Here is an 18,398-nt window from a genome sequence, read left to right as displayed (position 1 = left end):
ATTTCTGTGCCATCCCCGTGCCATTCCGTGCCCCTCCCAGCGGGCACAGCGCTGCCCCCGTTTACATCACCCCCGGTACCGGAATTCCCATTTCCCCCCTCCCCTGCCCGTCCCTGCCGCGTCCCCCGCGTTCCTCCCCGCGCTGTCCCCGCGGGGGCCGGGCCGGGCCGTGCCAGGGGGCGGCTCCAGCCCGGTACCGGCGCGGGGGGAGCGGTGCCCGCCCCGCCGAGCGTGCGCGGGGCCGCGGCCGTGGCAGCTCCGCGATGCCGCCTCCGGAGCCCATGCCCGGCTACGGGGAGCTGCTGCGCCGGGGCTTCGGGAGCCTGGCGGCGGCGGCGCGGGGCTGCGGGGACTGCGGCTGGGAGCGGGCGCTGCGCACCTGGGCCGACAACGCGCACCTGGGCTGGGCCGAGCTGCTGCTGTGCGGGATCTGCGCGCTGGGCTGGACCGCGCTGCGCCGCGCCTGCTCCCGCCGCCTGCTGCGGGTCAGTGCGGGGAACGGGAGCGGGGAACCGGGGGGGAACGGGGATGGGAACCGGGGAACGGGCTGGGAGCGATGGAACCGGGCTGGGAGCGATGGAACCGCGCTGCGCCGCGCCTGCTCCCGCCGCCTGCTGCGGGTCAGTGCGGGGAATGGCAGCGGGGAACCGGGGGGAACGGGGATGGGAACGGGGATGGGAACCGGGGAACCGGGCTGGGAGCGGGGGGAGCCCCGTGCGGAGGTTTGGGGTGCCCGCAGCCGTTGCGGGATTTTTGGGGATGCGTTCATGGGATCACGGCAGAGCCCCGGGAGCCGCGATCGCCGAGCGCGGAGCATCCCGAGGATGCGGGAGAGCCCCCCCGGCCCTTCCCCGCCTCCCCCGCCGCCGCCGAGGTTGTTTCTGCAGCCCCGCAGGGCTGAGCGCGTTTTCTTCCAGGTTATCCGCAGGTTGTTCCGCGCCTGCCTCCGGCGCTGCGGCGCCGGGCACGGAGCAGCCCGGGGCACCGGGAGAGCCCCCCGTGCTCCCTTTCCCCTGCCCCGCATCCCCCGGATCCATCCCCGCATCCCCCCAGTGCTGAGGTTGTTTCTTCCCGGCGATTCCCGGTTTTTCTGCCTTTCCCGGCGCTGCATCCTGCAGGATCTGAGCATCCCGGTGCCCTCCCTGCTCCATTTCCCCCTCCGCGTTTCCATCCCTGCCCCCACAAGGCTGAGGCGTTTTTCCTCCCGGTTATTCCCGGTTTTTTCCGTGCTTCCGTGCCTTTCCCGGGGCTGCATCCTGCAGGATTTGAGCACCGGCAGCGCCGACAGAGCCCCCAGTGCTCCTTTTTCCCCTTATTCCCCCGCAAGGCTGGCGTTATTTCCATCCCCGCAAGGCTGAGGTTATTTCTCCTCGGTTATTCCCGGTTTTTGTGCCTTTCCCGGCGCTGCATCCCGAAGGATTTGAGCCCTCCCAGCTCCTCCCCCGCTGCCGTTCCCATCCCCGCATCCCCAGAAGGTCACGGATTGTCCCTTGCCCGGGAGGAAAAAGAGGGGACAGAGAGGGGACAGCGAGGGGACACGGAGGGGACAGGGAGGGGACACGGAGGGGACAGAGGGGACAGCGAGAGGGGACAGTGGGGGAAGCTCCGGGGCCGGGTGGCAGCAGCGCTGCAGCAGCGAGCCGGGCATGGAGGTCTGCTCCAAAAACCGCAGGAATGTGTCCCCTCCGTGTCCCCTCTCTGTCCCCTCCCTGTCCTCTCTCTGTCCCCTCTCTGTCCCCTCCGTCCCTGTGCTCCATCTCCTCAGGAGATGCTGCCGCTCTGCCCCGGCCTCCAGCACAGAACCCTCAGGGATTTGGGGAATTTGGGGAATTTGGCCTTGGGGACAGTTCTTTGTCCCCCCATCCAGGCCTGGCTGCCCTTCCCTGGCCGAGCTGGGCACTCTGGGGGTCCCTGAAGGGGTCCCGGGGGCTCCTGGCCTTGGGCGAGCTCCAGCCGAGCCCTCTGGGGCTGGGGACGAGGATTGTGAGGGGGATTTGTGCCACGATGGGTTTCCCTTATGCCCTGTGCGGGTTCAAAGGGGCTGTGGGTGAGGATTGAGAGCAGAATTTGTGCCAGGTTGGATTTTCCCCATCCCCTCTCTGTCCATGATGCATTGAAGGGGCCGTGGGTGAGGAATCTGCTGGGAATTTGTACCAGACTGAATTTCCCTCATTCCCTGTGAGGGGTTGAAGGGGCTGGGGACGAGGATTGTGAGCAGAATTTGTGCTGGGATTTTGAGCCGGGCTGGATTTCCCCCATCCCCAGTCTGCCCATGAGGTGTGGAAGGGGCTGAAGATGAGGATTGTGAGCAGAATTTGTGCCAGGCTGGATTTCCCTTATACCCTGTGGGGGTTCAAAGGGGCTGTGGGTGAGGAAAGTGCTGGGAATTTGTGCCAGGCTGGATTTCCCCCATCCCCAGTCTGTCCATGATGTGTTGAAAGGGCTGTGGGTGAGGATTGTGAGGGGAATTTGGCAGGTCCTGGCAGCCCCATGACAGCCCCTGGCGGGTCCTGGCAGGGCCGAGGTGCCGCTCCCTGGGGAAATGGGTCAGTCTGTAACTGCAGAAGGGCCGGGGGGTTCGGTGGCTCCGGCTCCTGTGCCCGATGCTGATGAGATGCTGAGCAGGGCTCCGGTGGCATCAGCTTTCCCCCGGCCGCAGGCAGGCACAGCTCGGGCTCCAGGGCTGTATTTTAAAAAGATTGGAAAATTCCCCGGGTGGAATTGATGTGGGCAGCGATGGGAATTGTGGATTTTCTGTGAAATCTGCCGGGTTTGGGTCTCAGAGCCCCTGCGAGGGCAGGGCTGGGTCAGGATGGCCCGAGGGGAGACAAAGGAGATGTGTGAGCACAGGGGCTTCTCCCTGCTCAGGATTTGGAGTTTTGGGGCATCCTTCCTCACTTGGAGGCTGAAATGACAAATCCTAACCCTAATCCTAACCCTAGCCTAATCACAACCCTAACCCTAATCATAAACTAACCCTAATCTTAACCCAAATCCTAACCCTAACCCTAAACCTAAACCTAAACCTAGCTCCAACCCTGACCCTGACCCTGCTGGTGTCCCGGTTTTCAGGCCATCCCAGTGTCCTCTGCAGGGAGAAATATTGGGAAATGTGCTCAGGGAAGGGGAGCAATCCAGAGCAGCCTCAGGGAGATGTGGGAGCTGGAAATTCAGGATGCTGGAAGTTTGGGATGCTGGAAATCCAGGATTCTGGAAATCCACGATTCTCTAAATTCAGAATTCTGAAAATCCAGGATGCTGGAAATCCAGGATGCTGGAAATTCAGGATGCTGGAAATTTGGGGTTATGGAAATTCAAAGTTCTGGGAATTCAGGATTCTGGAAATTCAGGGTTCTGGAAATTCAGGATTCTGAAAATTTGGGATTCTGGAAATTCGGGATTCTGGAAATTTGGGATTCTGGAAATTCAGGGTTCTGGAAATCCAGGATTCCTGGTGTCCTTCCCCCCCTGCAGCCCTGCCAGGAGCTCATTTCCCAGCCCTGGGTGTGGGAGATGTCCCCAAATTGTCCCCAGGCTGTCCCAGCCCCGTGTGGGAGCTGAGCACACCGAGCTGGGCACACCGAGCTGGGCACACCGAGCTGGGCACACCGAGCTGGGCACACTGAGCTGGGCACACCGAGCTGGGCACACGGAGCTGGGCACACCGAGCTGGGCACACGGAGCTGGGCACACTGAGCTGGGCACAGCGAGATGGGCACATGGAGCTGGGCACACCGGGCTGGGCACACCGAGCTGGGCACACCGAGCTGGGCACACAGAGCTGGGCACACCGAGCTGGGCACACCGAGCTGGGCACACCGAGCTGGGCACACCGAGCTGGGCACACGGAGCTGGGCACACCGAGCTGGGCACACCGAGCTGGGCACACCGAGCTGGGCACACCGAGCTGGGCACACCAGGCTGGGCACACAGAGCTGGGCCGGGCTCTGCCTTTCCCTCCCTGAGCACAGAGCAGGGGGAGAGAAACCCCGAGAGCAACAAAGGGGCCTTTGTGCCCGGGGCTGCTCTGCTGTGTCAGCGCCGCCGCTTCCGCTGCTGCTGCTGCTGCTGCTGCTCCTTCCCAGACTCTGAGCAGGGCATGGAATCCCTCGTGCTGGATAAAATCACTCCTGGGGGGAATCTGGGGGGAAATCGCCTCTGCCCACTGGTGCAGATGGGGAATGCGGCCTGAGCTTGGCATGGGGTGGGGAAACTGAGGCAGGGAGAGGAGTGCGGGGTGGGTGACACTGCCCTGGTGTCCCCGGGGACTCTGGCCTCACAGATCAGGGACTTTTTCCTGCTTTTTCCTGGTTTTCCCTGCTTTTTCCTGGTTTTTCCTGGTTTTTCCTTTTTGGGGCTGCCAGGGGTGGGATTTTGGGGAGGAACGGTTCCATTTGGGGCAGAATTCCCAAAGAATTCCCAAAGAAGCTGCGGCTGCCCCGTCCCAGGGGGCTGCTGCACCCTCGGGGGGTGGAAGGTGCCAGGTTTGGGGTCCCAAATCCATTCTGGGATCCTTTGGGAGCCCCAGCCCTGGGGTGGCTGAGCTGGGAGTTGAGGGACAGAGGGGACAGGGGGACAGAAGGGACAGAAGGGACACAGAGGGACAGGGGGCACAGATGGACAGAGGGACAGAAGGGACACAGAGGGCACAGAGGGACAGAAGGGATGGATGGACAGGGGGCATAGAGGGACAGGGGCACAGAGGGACAGAGGACACAGAGGGACAGACAGACAGAGGGACAGAGGGACGGGGGGCACAGAGAGCCCCAAGCCCCCCGGGCACCCCAGCCCTGGCACTGGGCCGCAGCCTGGCCTGAGGCCGGGCAGGCTCTGGGGCTCTCCTGGCTCATCCTCCCCGCTGGCACCGCCAGTTCCGGGGCTGCTCCGTGCCAGCCGCTCCTTTGTGTCCCTGGGGAACGTTCTGTGCCCCGGCCAGCCTTGGCACCGGCCCTGGCACTGCCGGGCTCCTTCCAGCCCTGGCACTGGGCACCAACCTTGGCACTGGGTGCCCCTTCCCCCTGCTCAGCTCTCCCAGCTCCTGCTGCTGGGGCTGGAAGGGGATTTAGGGATCCTTGGCTGTGGATTTAGGGATCCCTGGGTGTGGGGATGGATTTAGGGATCCCTGGGTGTGGATTTAGGGATCCCTGCTGTGGATTTAGGGATCCCTGGGTGGATTTAGGGATCCCTGGGTGTGGATTTAGGGATCCCTGAGCACGGGGATGGATTTAGGGATCCCTGGAGGCCGGCAGAGGAGCCTTCACTTCTCTCCTCCCCGCGGGTGTTCCTGAGCCCGGGGCAGCCCCAGCCCGAGGAGGAGGAGGATGATGAGGATGATGATGATGATCAGGGGAGGCTCTGCCCTTTCCGCAGGCCCCGTCACATCCCCGCCCGCAGCCCCGCGCTCCCCCAGCCCCAGCCCAGATCCCGGCGCGGCTCCGTCGCCCTTGGCAACGGGCATCTGTGCGCCGTCACCATGGCAACGGCAGCCGGGTGATGGGAGGACATCCCCCCCCCCCCCCCCCCCCACCCCGGGGCAGAGCTGGGTCCGTGGGCAGCCCCGGGGACACCCCCGTGATCCCCTGTGACCCCCTGTGTCCCCCCTGACCCCCTGTGACACCCCTGTGTCCCCTCCGGAGCCACCTCCCGTTCCTGAAGCCCCCGGGATGGGGAAGGGCTGGAAATGGGGGATTCCTGAGGGGTCTCTGACCCCAAACCCTGTGGGGAGAGCAGGAGAGCTCAGACCCCAAATCCACCCTGGGACAGGGGATCCCTGCCCCACAGCCCCCACAGCCCCCACAGATCCCTGTGGTCCTTTCCACCCCAAACCCTCATGGTGCGAGCGGGGCTTTGAGGATCCCAAATCCCCTGGGCTGTCCCTGCCCTGTGGGCGCCCCAGGAACTGAAGCTTTCTGAGCATTTTTGATTCCCCCTGCTCCCCTTCTCCCCCTGGAAAGGGCTCGGCAGCAGGGGCCGTGTCCAGAAACGCCAGAGCCGTTGGGATTGGGATGGGAGCCCCTGGAGAAGGGGCCAAGCTCCAGGGACAGCTGGGGCCTTAATTTAGGAGCAGAAAGTGCTGACCCGGGCCGGGTCCTGTTACCCTGCCCAGTTCTGTTTTCACCTGGGGCTCACCCGCAGCAGTTCTGGGGGGGATTTGGGATTTCTCGGGCCTTTGGTTCCCCCAAACCCCTCCCTGCGCCTTGCTGGGTCCATTTATTGCCCCCAAAATGGGGCTGGCTCAGTTTATTCCCCCCAAAACCGAGTCTGGATCCATTTATCCCCCCAACCCGAGGCCGTTCCGTGTTCCCTGTCACTCCCAGCCTGTCCCTGTCCCCCTGCGCAGCCAGGACAGGAATTTCGGGAATTTCCTTGGATTCTCCCCAAGCAGAGCAGCCCTGGGGAGGGAAATCCGGGCGGGATCGGGATCGGGGCTGGAAAAGGCGCTGGGGATGCGGGGAGAGGTGGCACAGCTCCATCAGCGCCGTGTCCCTGCCGCTGGTGGCACCTGGTGGCAGTGCCCAGGCTGTGCCCAGGCTGTGCCCAGAGCTGTGCCCGGCCCTTCCCTGCCCATCCATCTCCCTTTTTCCCGGGAGCCGCCCGGGTGATGCTGTTGGAGCTTTCCTGTGGTTTATTGGGATTTTCTGCATTCCCGGCCCCTCCCTGCCAGCGCCGGCCGTGCCCGGGGTGCCCAGGGAGGGAGAGGATGGAGAGGATGCTGCGGGGAGGGAGAGGATGCTCCGAGGAGGGGCAGGATGCTCTAAGGAGGGAGGGGATGCTCCTGGGAGGAGGAAGATGCCCCAAGGATGCTCTGGGGATGCTCCAGGGAGGGGCAGGATGCTCGGGGATGCTCCAAGGATGCTCTGGGGATTCTCCGGGGATGCTCCGAGGAGGGGCAGGATGCTCTGAGGAGGGGGAAGATGCTCGGAGGATGCTCTGGGGATGCTCCAGGGAGGGGCAGGATCCTCTGAGGAGGGAGGGGATGCTCCTGGGAGGAGGAAGATGCTCCAAGGATGCTCTGGGGATGCTCCAAGGAGGGGCAGGATGCTCTAAGGAGGGAGGGGATGCTCGGAGGATGCTCTGGGGATGCTCCAGGGAGAGGGGGGGATGCTCCAGGCTCCCCTTGCACAGCTCCAGAAGGGTCTCTCCCCTCCAATTTCCCCTTCCCCAGCCCGTTCCTGCTGGCAGAGCCTGGCTCTGGCCCCCTGGCACTGCCCCTGGGCACTGCTGATCCCCCTGGCACTGCCCCTGGGCACTGCTGAGCCCCCTGGCACCGCCCCTGGGCGCTGCTGAGCCCCCCGGGCGAGGTTTCCCTGATGAAATCCCCCCTTTCCCGCAGCCCCTGGCCGAGTGGTGCCAGCTGCAGCCCAAAGATGCCGCCAAGATGCCCGAGAGTGCCTGGAAGTTGTTCTTCTACTCGGTGTCGTGGTCCTACGGCGCCTACCTGCTCTTCTGCACCGAGTACCCCTTCTTCCACGACCCGCCCTCCGTCTTCTACGGTGAGGGAAGCACAGACACCCAAATTTCCCTTTTTTATCCCTTTTTTACCCATTTTCTGTCCTGCTCTGGGTGCAGAAAGGGCACAAGGGGGTGTCTGGGCGTTCCTTTCTTCTGGTGGCTGCTGGAGGGGCTGAGTGAATCAGGAACCAATGAAATAAATCATGGACAATTAAATAAATGACAATTAAATCATGGAATGGGCTGGGAAGGATCTTGAAGATCAGCTCATGGCCATGGGCAGGGGCAGCAAGTCAGGGCTTAAAAATCTCCTCATTCCAACCCCTGCCCAAATCAGAGCCTAAAAATCCCCTCAGATTCCCTGCCCAAATCAGGGTTTAAAATCTCCTCATTCCCCCCACTGCCGTGGACAGGGACACAAACCCACACATATACATCACATATAAACCCGTGGTGATTGATCACAATTTGCAAAAGCTAATATAATAACATAGATTATTATTTAGCAATAGTCGATAATAATATAAGGTATTTTTATTTTCTATAGTAATATAGATTATTTTAATTTTTCCAGAATAATACAGATTATTATTTAATAATAATATCTAATAATCTATATTATTTTTATTTTATATAATAATATAGTTTTCCTATGATAATACAGATTACTATTATCAATATTATTATTGTGTAGATTATTTTGGTTTTATATAGTAATATAGATAATTATTATTATTGTAATATTTAATTTTTATTTCTATTTTTATTTTTACTCTTACAAACACAAACCAACCGGGAGTGGTTCCAGGCTGGCAGCGGGGCACTATTATTATTATTATTATCATTATTACTATTACTATTACTATTACATTTGTTATTATTATATTTTATTTTTATTATATTTTATTTTTATTATTTTTTATTTTTATTATTTTTATTATTTTTATTTCTATTTCTATTTTTCCCCTCTCAAACCCAAAAACCCAAACCCCTCGGCGGTGTTGCAGGCTGGTGGTGGGGCACTATTATTTTTATTATTATCATTATTACTATTACTATTACTATTACTATTACTATTACTATTACTATTACTATTACTATTACTATTGTATTTGTTATTATTATATTTTATTTTTATTCTTTTTTATTTTTATTATTTTTATTATTTCTATTTCTATTTCTATTTTTCCCCTCTCCAACCCAAACCCCTCGGCGGTGTTGCAGGCTGGCGGCGGGGCACTATTATTATTATTATTATTATTATTATTATTACCATTATTTTTATTTCCATTTCTATTTTTCCCCTCTCAAACTCAACCCCCTCGGCGGCTGCAGGCTGGCATCGGGGCATGGAGGTGCCCAGGGACATTGCCCTGGCATACCTGCTGCAGGGCAGCTTCTACGGGCACTCCCTGTACGCCACGGCCTACATGGACACGTGGCGCAAGGACTCGCTGGTGATGCTGCTGCACCACGTGGTCACCCTGACCCTGCTGGCCTCCTCCTACGCCTTCAGGTGAGCCCTGACCTTCCTCATCCTCCTCATCCTCCTCCCACGCCTTCAGGTGAGACATTTCCCCATCATTTTCCCCATTTCATTTCCCCATTTTCCTGCTTTTCCCCATTTCCCCATGGGTTTTCCCCATTTCCCTGCATTTTTTCCTATTTCCCCAGTTTTTCCCTATTTCGTTTCCCCATTTCCCCACGGTTTTTCCCCATGCTTTTCCCCATTTCCCCGCAGTTTTCCCCATTTTTACCCGTTGTTCCCCCCATTTCCCCATGGTTTTCCCCCATTTCCCTGCAGTTTTCCCCTGCCGTTTTTCCCCATGATTTTTCCCCATTTTCCCCATTTCCCTGCAGTTTTCCCCCATGATTTTTCCCCATTTTCCCCATTTCCCCGTCGTTTTTCCCCATGATTTTTCCCCATTTTCCCCCATTTTCCCCGCTGTTCCCCCCAGGTACCACAACGTGGGCGTGCTGGTGCTGTTCCTGCACGATGTCAATGACGTGCAGCTCGAGTTCACCAAGCTCAACGTGTACTTCAAGCACCGCGGCGGCGCCTTCCACCGCCTCAACGACGTGCTGGCCAACGCGGGCTGCCTGGCCTTCAGCGTCAGCTGGTGGGTCTGGGCCCTGATCCTAAACCTGATCTTAATCCTGATCCTAAACCCTGCTGGGTTTGGGGCCCTGATCCTAAACCCAACCTCATGGCCAACGCGGGCTGCTGGCCTTCAGCGTCTGCTGGTGGGTCTGGGATGGGCCCCTGATCCCAAACCTGATCCCAAACCTGATCCTAAACCCTGCTGGGTTTCGGGCCTTGATCCTAAACCCTGCTGGGTTTGGGGCCCTGATCCTAAACCCAACCTCATGGCCAACGCGGGCTGCCTGGTCTTCAGCATCAGCTGGTGGGTTTGGGCCCTGATCCTAAAACTGATCCTAAACCCTGCTGGGTTTGGGGCCTTGATCCTAAACATGATCCTAATCCTGATCCTAAACCCTGCTGGGTTTGGGGCCTTGATCCTAAACCCAACCTCATGGCCAACGCGGCCTGCCTGGCCTTCAGCGTCAGCTGGTGGGTCTGGGATGGGCCCCTGATCCCAAACCTGATCCTAATCCTAAACCCTGCTGGGTTTGGGGCCCTGATCCCAAACCCTGCTGGGTTTCGGGCCTTGATCCTAAACCCAACCTCATGGCCAACGCGGGCTGCCTGGCCTTCAGCGTCTGCTGGTGGGTTTGGGCCCTGATCCTAAACCTGATCCTAAACCCTGCTGGGTTTGGGGCCCTGATCCCAAACCTGATCCTAATCCTGATCCTAAACCCTGCTGGGTTTGGGGCCCTGATCCCAAACCTGATCCTAAACCCTGCTGGGTTTGGGGCCTTGATCCTAAACCCAACCTCATGGCCAACGCGGCCTGCCTGGCCTTCAGCGTCAGCTGGTGGGTTTGGGCCCTGATCCTAAACCTGATCTTAATCCTGATCCTAAACCCTGCTGGGTTTCGGGCCTTGATCCTAAACATGATCTTAATCCTGATCCTAAACCCTGCTGGGTTTGGGGCCCTGATCCCAAACCCAACCTCATGGCCAACGCGGCCTGCCTGGCCTTCAGCGTCAGCTGGTGGATCTGGATCCTTGATCCCAAACCTGATCCTAATCCTGATCCTAAACCCTGCTGGGTTTGGGGCCCTGATCCTAATCCTGAACTCCCCTGGTGGGTCTTGGTCCCCTGATCCCAATGATCCCAATCCTGACCTGGTGGGTCTGTGTCCCCATCCCAAACTTGACCTTCCCTGATGGATTTCTGTCCCTGATCCCAATCCTCATCTACCCTGCTGGGTTTGTGTCCCTCATCCCATCCTGACCCTCCCCTGGTCCCACTCCTGACCCTCTTTGGAGGATTTTTGTCCCCCTGCTCCTAGTCCCTTTTCCCCTGATGGTTTTTGGGACCCCCCACCACCTCCTGGGGCCGAGCTCCTGCTGGGCTGGGAATCCCTCTGTAGTGCGGGGCCTGAGTGCCTGTGAAATTCCTGTGACACCGATGGTGACACCCTGGTGACACTGCTGTGACACTGCTGTGACAAATGACCCGGGCAGGGGGGAGGAGGAGGAGGAGGCAGTGCCATTTCCCAGCAGAAAAAGGGAGGCAGGGCTGTCCCAAATTCCAACTAATCCTGGAAAACAAAGAGGTGGAGGAGGGATGGATGGATGGATGGATGGATGGATGGATGGATGGATGGATGGATGGATGGATGGATGGATGATGGATGGATGGATGATGGATGGATGGATGGATGGATGGATGGATGGATGGATGGATGATGGATGGATGGATGGATGGATGGATGGATGGATGGATGGATGGATGATGGATGGGCTGTTCTGTCCCTTTCCCAGGGCCACCCTGAGCCCTCTCTGTCCCCGTCCCTGCAGGTTCTGGTTCCGTCTCTACTGGTTCCCCCTGAAGGTGCTCTACGCCACCTGCCACTCCAGCCTGCAGGCCGTGCCCAACATCCCCTTCTACTTCTTCTTCAACGCGCTGCTGCTCGTGCTCACCCTGATGAACATCTACTGGTTCCTGGTGGGTGATCCGGGCTGGTGCCACCCCAGGGGACAGGCTGGGGACAGCGGGGACAGACTGGGGACAGCAGGGACAGCAGGGACAGCAGGGACAGACTGGGGACAGCAGGGACAGACTGGGGACAGCAGGGACGCGTCCCCTGTCCCTGGGGGTTCCCTGTGGAATTCAGTGTCTGACACCTGGGGAGTGATAACAGCAGGGAGAGAGGTGTGAACGTTCTGGGAATGCTCCAAAGGGGATTTGGAGAGGTGTGAATGATCTGGGAATGTTCCTGCAGCCCAGAAAGGGGATGGGAGAGAGGTGTGAACGTTGTGGGAATGTTCCTGCCAGCCCCAGGCTGTGGAGAGGGGAGATCCATGGGGCAGGGCAGGGCCGGGAGCTGCTGAGCCCATCACCCCTGGGATGAACCCAGGAATTCTCCCTGGAGTTCTGCTCCATGGAGCCCCAAACCCATCCCGGGGCTGTGGCCATGCCGGTGGAGCTGCCCTGCCCGAAATGGGGAGGGGGCGGCAGGGAAAGGCCCCCTGCGGGCTGGGGCCGTGCCTGAGGGTCGCTGTCCCCTCCTGTCCCCTCCTGTCCGCAGTACATCGTGCTGTTCGTGGCCAAGGTGCTGCTGGGGCAGATGCAGGAGGTGAACGATGTCCGTGAGTACGACCTGGAGGAGAGCAGGAAACCCGGCAAGGAGCCCGGGATCGCGCTGCCCCGGGCTCTGAAGGAGGGGTACGTGCCGTTCCGGGCTGCTTTGGGTCGGGAAACCCTAAAACACATCCAGCCCCTCACCTGGGACACCCCCACGAGCCTGGGTCTGGCCTGGGGCACTGCCAGGGGTCCAGGGGTGGGCACAGGGAATTCCATCCCATCCCTCCCACCCTCCCAGGCAGGAATCCCTCCCCAGTATCCCACCTAAATCTCCCTTTTCCCAGTCTAAATCCATTCCCTGGGTCCTGTCCCTCCACCCCTGTCCCCAGTCCCTCCCCAGCTCTCCTGGAGCCCCTTTAGGCCCTGAAGGGCTCTGAGCTCTGTCTGGGGCTTTTCCCTGGTGCTGGAGCCACCAAAGAGCACAAATCTGGGGACAGGAGTGGCCCCAGCAGGGAAATGAGGGGGGAATCTGTGTGTTCAGGGCCTGGAGCCACCAAAGAGCACAAATCTGGGGCAGGGAAATGAGGGGGATTTGTGTGTTCAGGGCCTGGAGCCATCACAGAGCACAGATCTGGGGACAGTGAGGGGGATTTGTGTGTTCAGGGCCTGGAGCCATCACAGAGCACAGATCTGGGGACAGTGAGGGGGATTTGTGTGCTCAGGGCCTGACCCCCGCTCTGCTCTCCCCAGGCTGCACCTCAGGAACGGCCTCGTGAAGGACAAGAGGTTGTGAGGGCGGCGTGGGCGCGGCTGCGGGGCTGGCGCTGCCCGGGACCTGCTCTGGGACCCTGCCAAGGACAGGAACTGCCCCCTGCCCCTGCCAGCCCTGGCACTGCCAGCCCCCTGCGCCTGGGGCTCCCAGTTTGGCCCAGTTTGGCCCAGCTTGGCCGGGACACTGGCGGCTGTGCTGGCCAGGTGGGACCCGGGCCTGCCTCGGTGTCCCTGGTGTTGCTCCACATCCTCAGCCCCGCTGTGACACCCCCAGACCCTCCCTCTGAGCCCTCCCAGCTGCTCCAGCCCGGGCAGGGGAGCTCCTGTGCTGCCCTGGGAAGGGACCCCGAGGCCAGCTGTGCTCCAGATGTGCCCCAGCTGTGCCCCAGGCCCTGCAGAGGTGCCCTTGTCCCACTGCCTGGGAATCCACCCCAGAGCTCCAGCCCAGCCCTCGGGAGGAGGCTCTGGAGGTTCAGCTTGCTTGGAAAAATCCCCACGTAGGTCTTGGAGCGGCCTTAGAAAGGGTCCTGCAGGTCCCTGCCGGGAGATTCCCCCAGGTCTGGCCCTTTGGGGAAGGAAAAACAGAGAATTCCTGCTCCCAGGGTGGGATTTCCAGGAGAATTCCTGCTCCCAGGGCTGGGATTTTGGGAAAACCAGGGAATTCCTGCTCCCAGGGCTGGATTTCCAGGAGAATTCTGCTTCTAGAGTTGGGATTTGGAGAACAGAGAATTCCTGCTCCCAGGGCTGGGATTTTGGGAAAACCAGGGAATTCCTGCTCCCAGGGCTGGGATTCTGGGGAGAACAGGGAATTCCTGCTCCAGGGTTGGGATTTTGGGAAAACCAGGGAATTCCTGCTCCCAGGGCTGGGATTTGGGGAAGAACAGAGAATTCCTGCTCCCAGGGCTGGGATTTGGGGAAGAACAGAGAATTCCTGCTTCTAGAGGTGGGATTTTGGGAGGAACAGAGAATTCCTGCTCCCAGGGGTGGGTTTTTGGGGAAAACAGGGAATTCCTGCTGGGTTTCCAGGCAGCTCCAGCCCTGCAGTCCCAGGTCCCCATCCTGGGCAGCTCTGTGGGTTTGGGTCCCTCGCTGTCCCCTCCCAGGCCAGGACCCTCCGCTCCCTCCCCCAGCAGCCGAGGGGGATCTGATCCAGGCCATCAATTCCATTTGTGGGATTTTGTGGGAATTTGAGGGATTTTTCCGTGTTTGGTTCCCCTCCCCTGTGTCTGAGGCAGGGACAGACCCTGAGTGGGGCTGTGGGGATGTCCCCAGGCTGTGGCAGGACCTTGTCCCCCCCTGTCACCTCCAGGGTGTCCGAGGAGCCTCCCAGTGCCGAATTCCTTGGTTCTCTGTGGGGTTTGCAGGGCAGGAAGGGCCGGAGCAGAGCTGGGGTGGCCTTGGGGGGACAAAACTGAATTTCCCAGGGCTGGCATTGAGCTGGGTGGCTCCGGCTGCCTCTGGGGGCTGTGACACCGAGGTGGTGGCAGTGGCAGCTCTGCTGTGATGGCCACGAAGGGACTGGGGGACCTGGGGGTGCCTGGCTGGGGCCGATGGTTTTTGGGACTGGTGGTTTTTGGGACTGGTGGTTTTTGGGGCACTTGAAGGAGGACTTGGATGGTTTGATGTGCTGGAAGTCGATGGCTTTAAGAGAGAAGCGTTGGACGCCCTGATTGAGTTATAAAAGGGATTTTTTGGAAGAGCTGGCTGTCCCCGGCTCTGGGCAGCACTTTTTGGAGCAGCGCTGGATTTCCATCCTCATCCTGAGCCCACACTGAGTTAAAAATGGATTTTTTGGGAGGAAGAGCCGGCCCCAGGTCAGCCCCCAGCTCCGGGCAGGGTTTTTAGGAGCAACGCTGGATTTCCATCCTCATCCCGACCCCATGGAGCCGCAGTGGGCGCTCCGGAGCTGCGGGAGAGCCCTGAAAGGGTTAAGGGGTGCCGGAGCCGCAGGGATCCCACCCCGAGCCGGATCCCGCGGAGCTGATTGAGCTCCGAGCCCATCAAAGGCTGCGCCCACCGAGCCCATCAGAGGCTGCGCTCGGCCCCAGCCCCGGCGCTGCCCGCTCTTTGTGCGCAGGCCGGGATGTCCGTGTGGATGTCCATGTCCGTGTGGATGTCCATGTCCGTGTGGATGTCCATGTCCGTGTGGATCTGGATGTGGCTCCTCCGCAGCCCGGCCTGGGCCCTGCCCGGCCCCGCGCTGCCCTCGCAGCCGCTCTCGCAGGACCGTTCCCCGCTCCGCTCGCTGGGGCTCCGCGCCCGGCCCAGCCCCAGGAGCCCCGCGCCGGTGCCGCCCCTGCTCTGGAGCATCTTCCAGCGGAGGAGCGCCCGGCCCCGGCCGCGGGCAGCGCCCGAGCCCTGCACGGTGGAGGAGCTCAACGTGCCCGGGAACATCGTGCGAGTGCTCGCCGACCAAGGTACAGCCACGGCCGCGTTCGGGCTGCCCCGGGCTCCGCTCCCTCCTCCCTGCCCCGTGTCCCGGAGCCGGATTCCAGGAGAAATCCCCGCGGGATGGAGCCCTGTGGATGCTGCCGGTGATGGGGATGGGGGTGAGGGGGCAGCGGTGCCTGGCTCTGTCCTGGAGCCCCTGAATCCCTCCCGAGGCGCGGCTTTGATCCGAGTCCCGATCCCGGTCCCGATCCCAGTCCTGATCCCGAGATTGATCCCAGTCCTGATCCCAGGGATGGGATGCTCGACCCCCGGGCCGTGTCTCCCCCTCCTCATTGTCCCAGCGCCTCTGGCTGACCCCAGGGCACATCTGGCTGACCCCAGGGCACATCTGGCTGCTCTGAGCCGTTCGCAGTCCCCTGGGGGCTCTTTGATCGGTGTCCCTGAGGGCTCAGGGCATCCCAAAGCTCTTTTCTCTCGTGGTTCCAGTTTGGCTCGGGCTGGCTAAACCAGGCCAAACCCAAATTTGCTGTTGTTCGTCCTCTTTTCCCCGATCCCGCTCAGCCCCAGCCCAGCCCTGGAGCGGATCCTGCCCGGCCCCAGGGTTCCCCCATCCCAGCCCATCCCGGAGCCGATCCTGCTCACTCTGAGGGTTCCCCCAGCCCATCCCGGAGCCGATCCTGCCCATCCCCGCGTCCAGCCGCCCCCACCGCTGTTTCTCCTTCCTCTCCAGGCCGCCTCCTGCCCGCGGGGCAGCCCCAGCCCCGGCTGTGCCTGCGGCGGCTGCTGCTCTTCAACCTCTCCGCGCTGGAGGAGGGCGAGCGCCCGACGCTGGCGCAGCTGGAGCTGCGCTTCCCGCACAGCTCGTACCACGGCCCGAGCGCGGGCCGGGCGCTGGAGCTGCGGCTGCACCGCGCGTCCCCGCGGGGTTCGCCGCAGCCCGGCCGGGCCCCGCTGCTGGAGCGCTCGCTGGCGCAGCTGCGCCGATCGCTGCGGTTCGAGCTGGGCGCGGCGCTGCGGGGCCGGGCCGGGCCGGGCCGGGGCTCTCTGGCCCTGCTGCTGGAGCTGTCGGTGAGCGGCGGCCCCGGCGGCCCGCGCAGCCCCTGCGGCAGCTCCGCCGCCTTGGCGGGCGCCTCGCTGCTGCTGGTGACGCTGGGCCCGCAGTGCCGCTCCGCCCGCGGCCGGAGGAGCGCCCCGGGCCCCGCCGTGTCCCCCAGCCCCCTGTGCAAGCCCCGCCGGCTCTACATCAGCTTCAGCGACGTGGGCTGGGAGAACTGGATCATCGCCCCGCAGGGCTACCTGGCCAACTACTGCGGCGGGGAGTGCCCGTTCCCGCTGGCGGCCGAGCTCAACAGCACCAACCACGCCGTGCTGCAGACCATGGTGCACTCGCTGGACCCGCGGGGCACGCCCCAGCCCTGCTGCGTGCCCGTGCGCCTCTCCCCCATCTCCATCCTCTACTACGACAACAGCGACAACGTGGTGCTGCGCCACTACGAGGACATGGTGGTGGACGAGTGCGGCTGCAGGTAGCGGGCTGTGAGCGGGAACGACGGACAAACGGGGAAATTCCTTTGGATTCCCGCTGGAAACCCTCGCTGTGCTCGGGGGCTGTGCCGGCGCTAAGGGCGGCGCTGGTTTAGGATTAGTTGGGATGGGGGTGTGGGATTATGACCAAACTCGGTGCTGGGTCCTTCTCCTCAGGGGATGCTGGCACCGGGCTGTGAATCCCAAATTCCCCCTTTTGCTCGTCCAGGCACCCCCAGGGCTGCAGGGTTTGGGGTTTCTGGCTGTGAATCCCAAATTCCCCCCTTTGTTCGGGCTGCAGGTTTTGGGGTTTTTGGCTGTGAATCCCAAATTCCCCCCTTTGTTCGGGCTGCAGTGGGTTTTGGTGGAAATTCTTTTTGCAGTGCTGTGTGAATCCCAAATTCCCCCCCTTGTTCGGGCTGCAGGTTTTGGGGTTTTTGGCTGTGAATCCCAAATTCCCCCCATTGTTCGGGCTGCAAGGTTTTGGGGTTCTTGGCTGTGAATCCCAAATTCCCCCCTTTGTTCGGGCTGCAGGTTTTTGGGGTTTTTGGCTGTGAATCCCAAATTCCCCCCTTTGTTCGGGCTGCAGGTTTTTGGGGTTTTTGGCTGAACTCTGCAGATTTCTCAGGGCATCAATGATTTTTCTGGGTGAATCGGAGCAGCTGCAGGGGCAGGGATGGGTGAGCAAATCCCTTCCCAGGAGGGCAGGAGCTTTCTCTGTGCTGCTCTCAGAGCGTGCTTGGTGATGGGCTGGTTTGGGAACAGGGCTTGTGCTGGGCAGTCAAATGCAGTGGAGGTTTTGCCTAAAAATGAAGGTTTTCCCTAAAAATATGGAGATTTTACCTAAAAAAAAGAGATTTTACCCAAGGAATCCTCAGCGGCTCTCTCCCCTCGCAGCCCGCTGGGGGTTTATTCAGTATTAATTTACCTCATTTGCAAATCCAGGAGCCCGGGCTGTCCCCGGGTGGCAGCCGAGCCTCAGGCAAGGGCAGGGCACGCTGCTCTGCATTTCTGCTGTTCCGGCTTGGTTTTGGTGCATTTGTTGGGTTTTGTGCCGCCGGGCAGCCCCAGCCCCTCTGTGCTGTCCCCAACTTGGGCCATTCCCCTCCCTGAGCTTTGAAGAGGAAACCACCAGAGCGAGGATTTCGGCATTTTGGGGCACAGGAATCCCAGTTAGACTTGAATTTCTTCTCTTGATTTTGAACTGTGAAGCCGTAGTGCAGCTTTGGGGTTGATTTTTTGCTGCTTTCTCCTTGAGCTCTGATGGTTTCCCACCTCCTCCCCCAGGGAAGCACTGAGGGTTCAACCACTGGGGGGCCTTGGGATGGGGTTTTTGTTATTTTCACACCCAAAACGTGGAACCTTGGGATGGGTTTTTTGTTATTTTCACACCCAAAATGTGGAGCCTTGGGATGGGTTTTTTATTTTGTTTTCACACCCAAAATGTGGAGCCTTGGGAGGGGTTTTTTTTGTTTTCACACCCAAAATGTGGAGCCTTGGGTAGGGTTTTTTTTTGTTGTTTTTACACCCAAAACGTGGAGCCTTGGGATGGGTTTTTTATTTCGTTTTCACACCCAAAATGTGGAGCCTTGGGATGGTTTTTTTT

At 60.2% G+C, this 18,398-nt stretch overlaps 2 protein-coding genes across 3 annotated transcripts; both read left to right on the top strand.

Moving 5' to 3' along the window:
- The first annotated feature begins 123 nt into the window (after positions 1–123).
- CERS1 (ceramide synthase 1) lies at positions 124–13,556 on the top strand. Of its 2 annotated transcripts, none has more exons than XM_064734393.1 (7): positions 124–485; positions 7,334–7,493; positions 8,788–8,968; positions 9,411–9,572; positions 11,380–11,527; positions 12,111–12,247; positions 12,857–13,556. In XM_064734393.1, the coding sequence occupies exons 1-7, from the start codon at positions 264–266 to the stop codon at positions 12,897–12,899; spliced, it is 1,053 nt and encodes a 350-aa protein (XP_064590463.1). In that variant the 5' UTR covers positions 124–263; the 3' UTR covers positions 12,900–13,556. The 2 variants fall into 2 exon arrangements, with proteins under 2 accessions (XP_064590463.1, XP_064590464.1); XM_064734394.1 differs by lacking the exon at positions 124–485 and adding an exon at positions 558–620.
- Positions 13,557–13,607: 51 nt separating this feature from the next.
- GDF1 (growth differentiation factor 1) lies at positions 13,608–17,142 on the top strand. Its single transcript, XM_064734357.1, has 2 exons — positions 13,608–15,294; positions 15,999–17,142. The coding sequence occupies exons 1-2, from the start codon at positions 14,961–14,963 to the stop codon at positions 16,796–16,798; spliced, it is 1,134 nt and encodes a 377-aa protein (XP_064590427.1). The 5' UTR covers positions 13,608–14,960; the 3' UTR covers positions 16,799–17,142.
- Positions 17,143–18,398: the final 1,256 nt, after the last annotated feature.

Source organism: Zonotrichia leucophrys, chromosome 28 (genome assembly GCF_028769735.1).
Source record: "Zonotrichia leucophrys gambelii isolate GWCS_2022_RI chromosome 28, RI_Zleu_2.0, whole genome shotgun sequence".
NCBI lineage: Eukaryota > Metazoa > Chordata > Aves > Passeriformes > Passerellidae > Zonotrichia > Zonotrichia leucophrys.
This window is presented reverse-complemented; position numbering and strand designations above follow the sequence as displayed.

Coding starts and splice junctions, on each gene's coding strand:
- CERS1 (XM_064734393.1), top strand. CDS start 264: ATGCCGCCTCCGGAGCCCATGCCCGGCTACGGGGAGCTGCTGCGCCGG. Junction 7,494..8,787: donor CCCGCCCTCCGTCTTCTACG/GTGAGGGAAGCA, acceptor CGGCGGCTGCAG/GCTGGCATCGGGGCATGGAG. Junction 9,573..11,379: donor CTGGCCTTCAGCGTCAGCTG/GTGGGTCTGGGC, acceptor CCGTCCCTGCAG/GTTCTGGTTCCGTCTCTACT.
- GDF1 (XM_064734357.1), top strand. CDS start 14,961: ATGTCCGTGTGGATGTCCATGTCCGTGTGGATGTCCATGTCCGTGTGG. Junction 15,295..15,998: donor GCGAGTGCTCGCCGACCAAG/GTACAGCCACGG, acceptor CTTCCTCTCCAG/GCCGCCTCCTGCCCGCGGGG.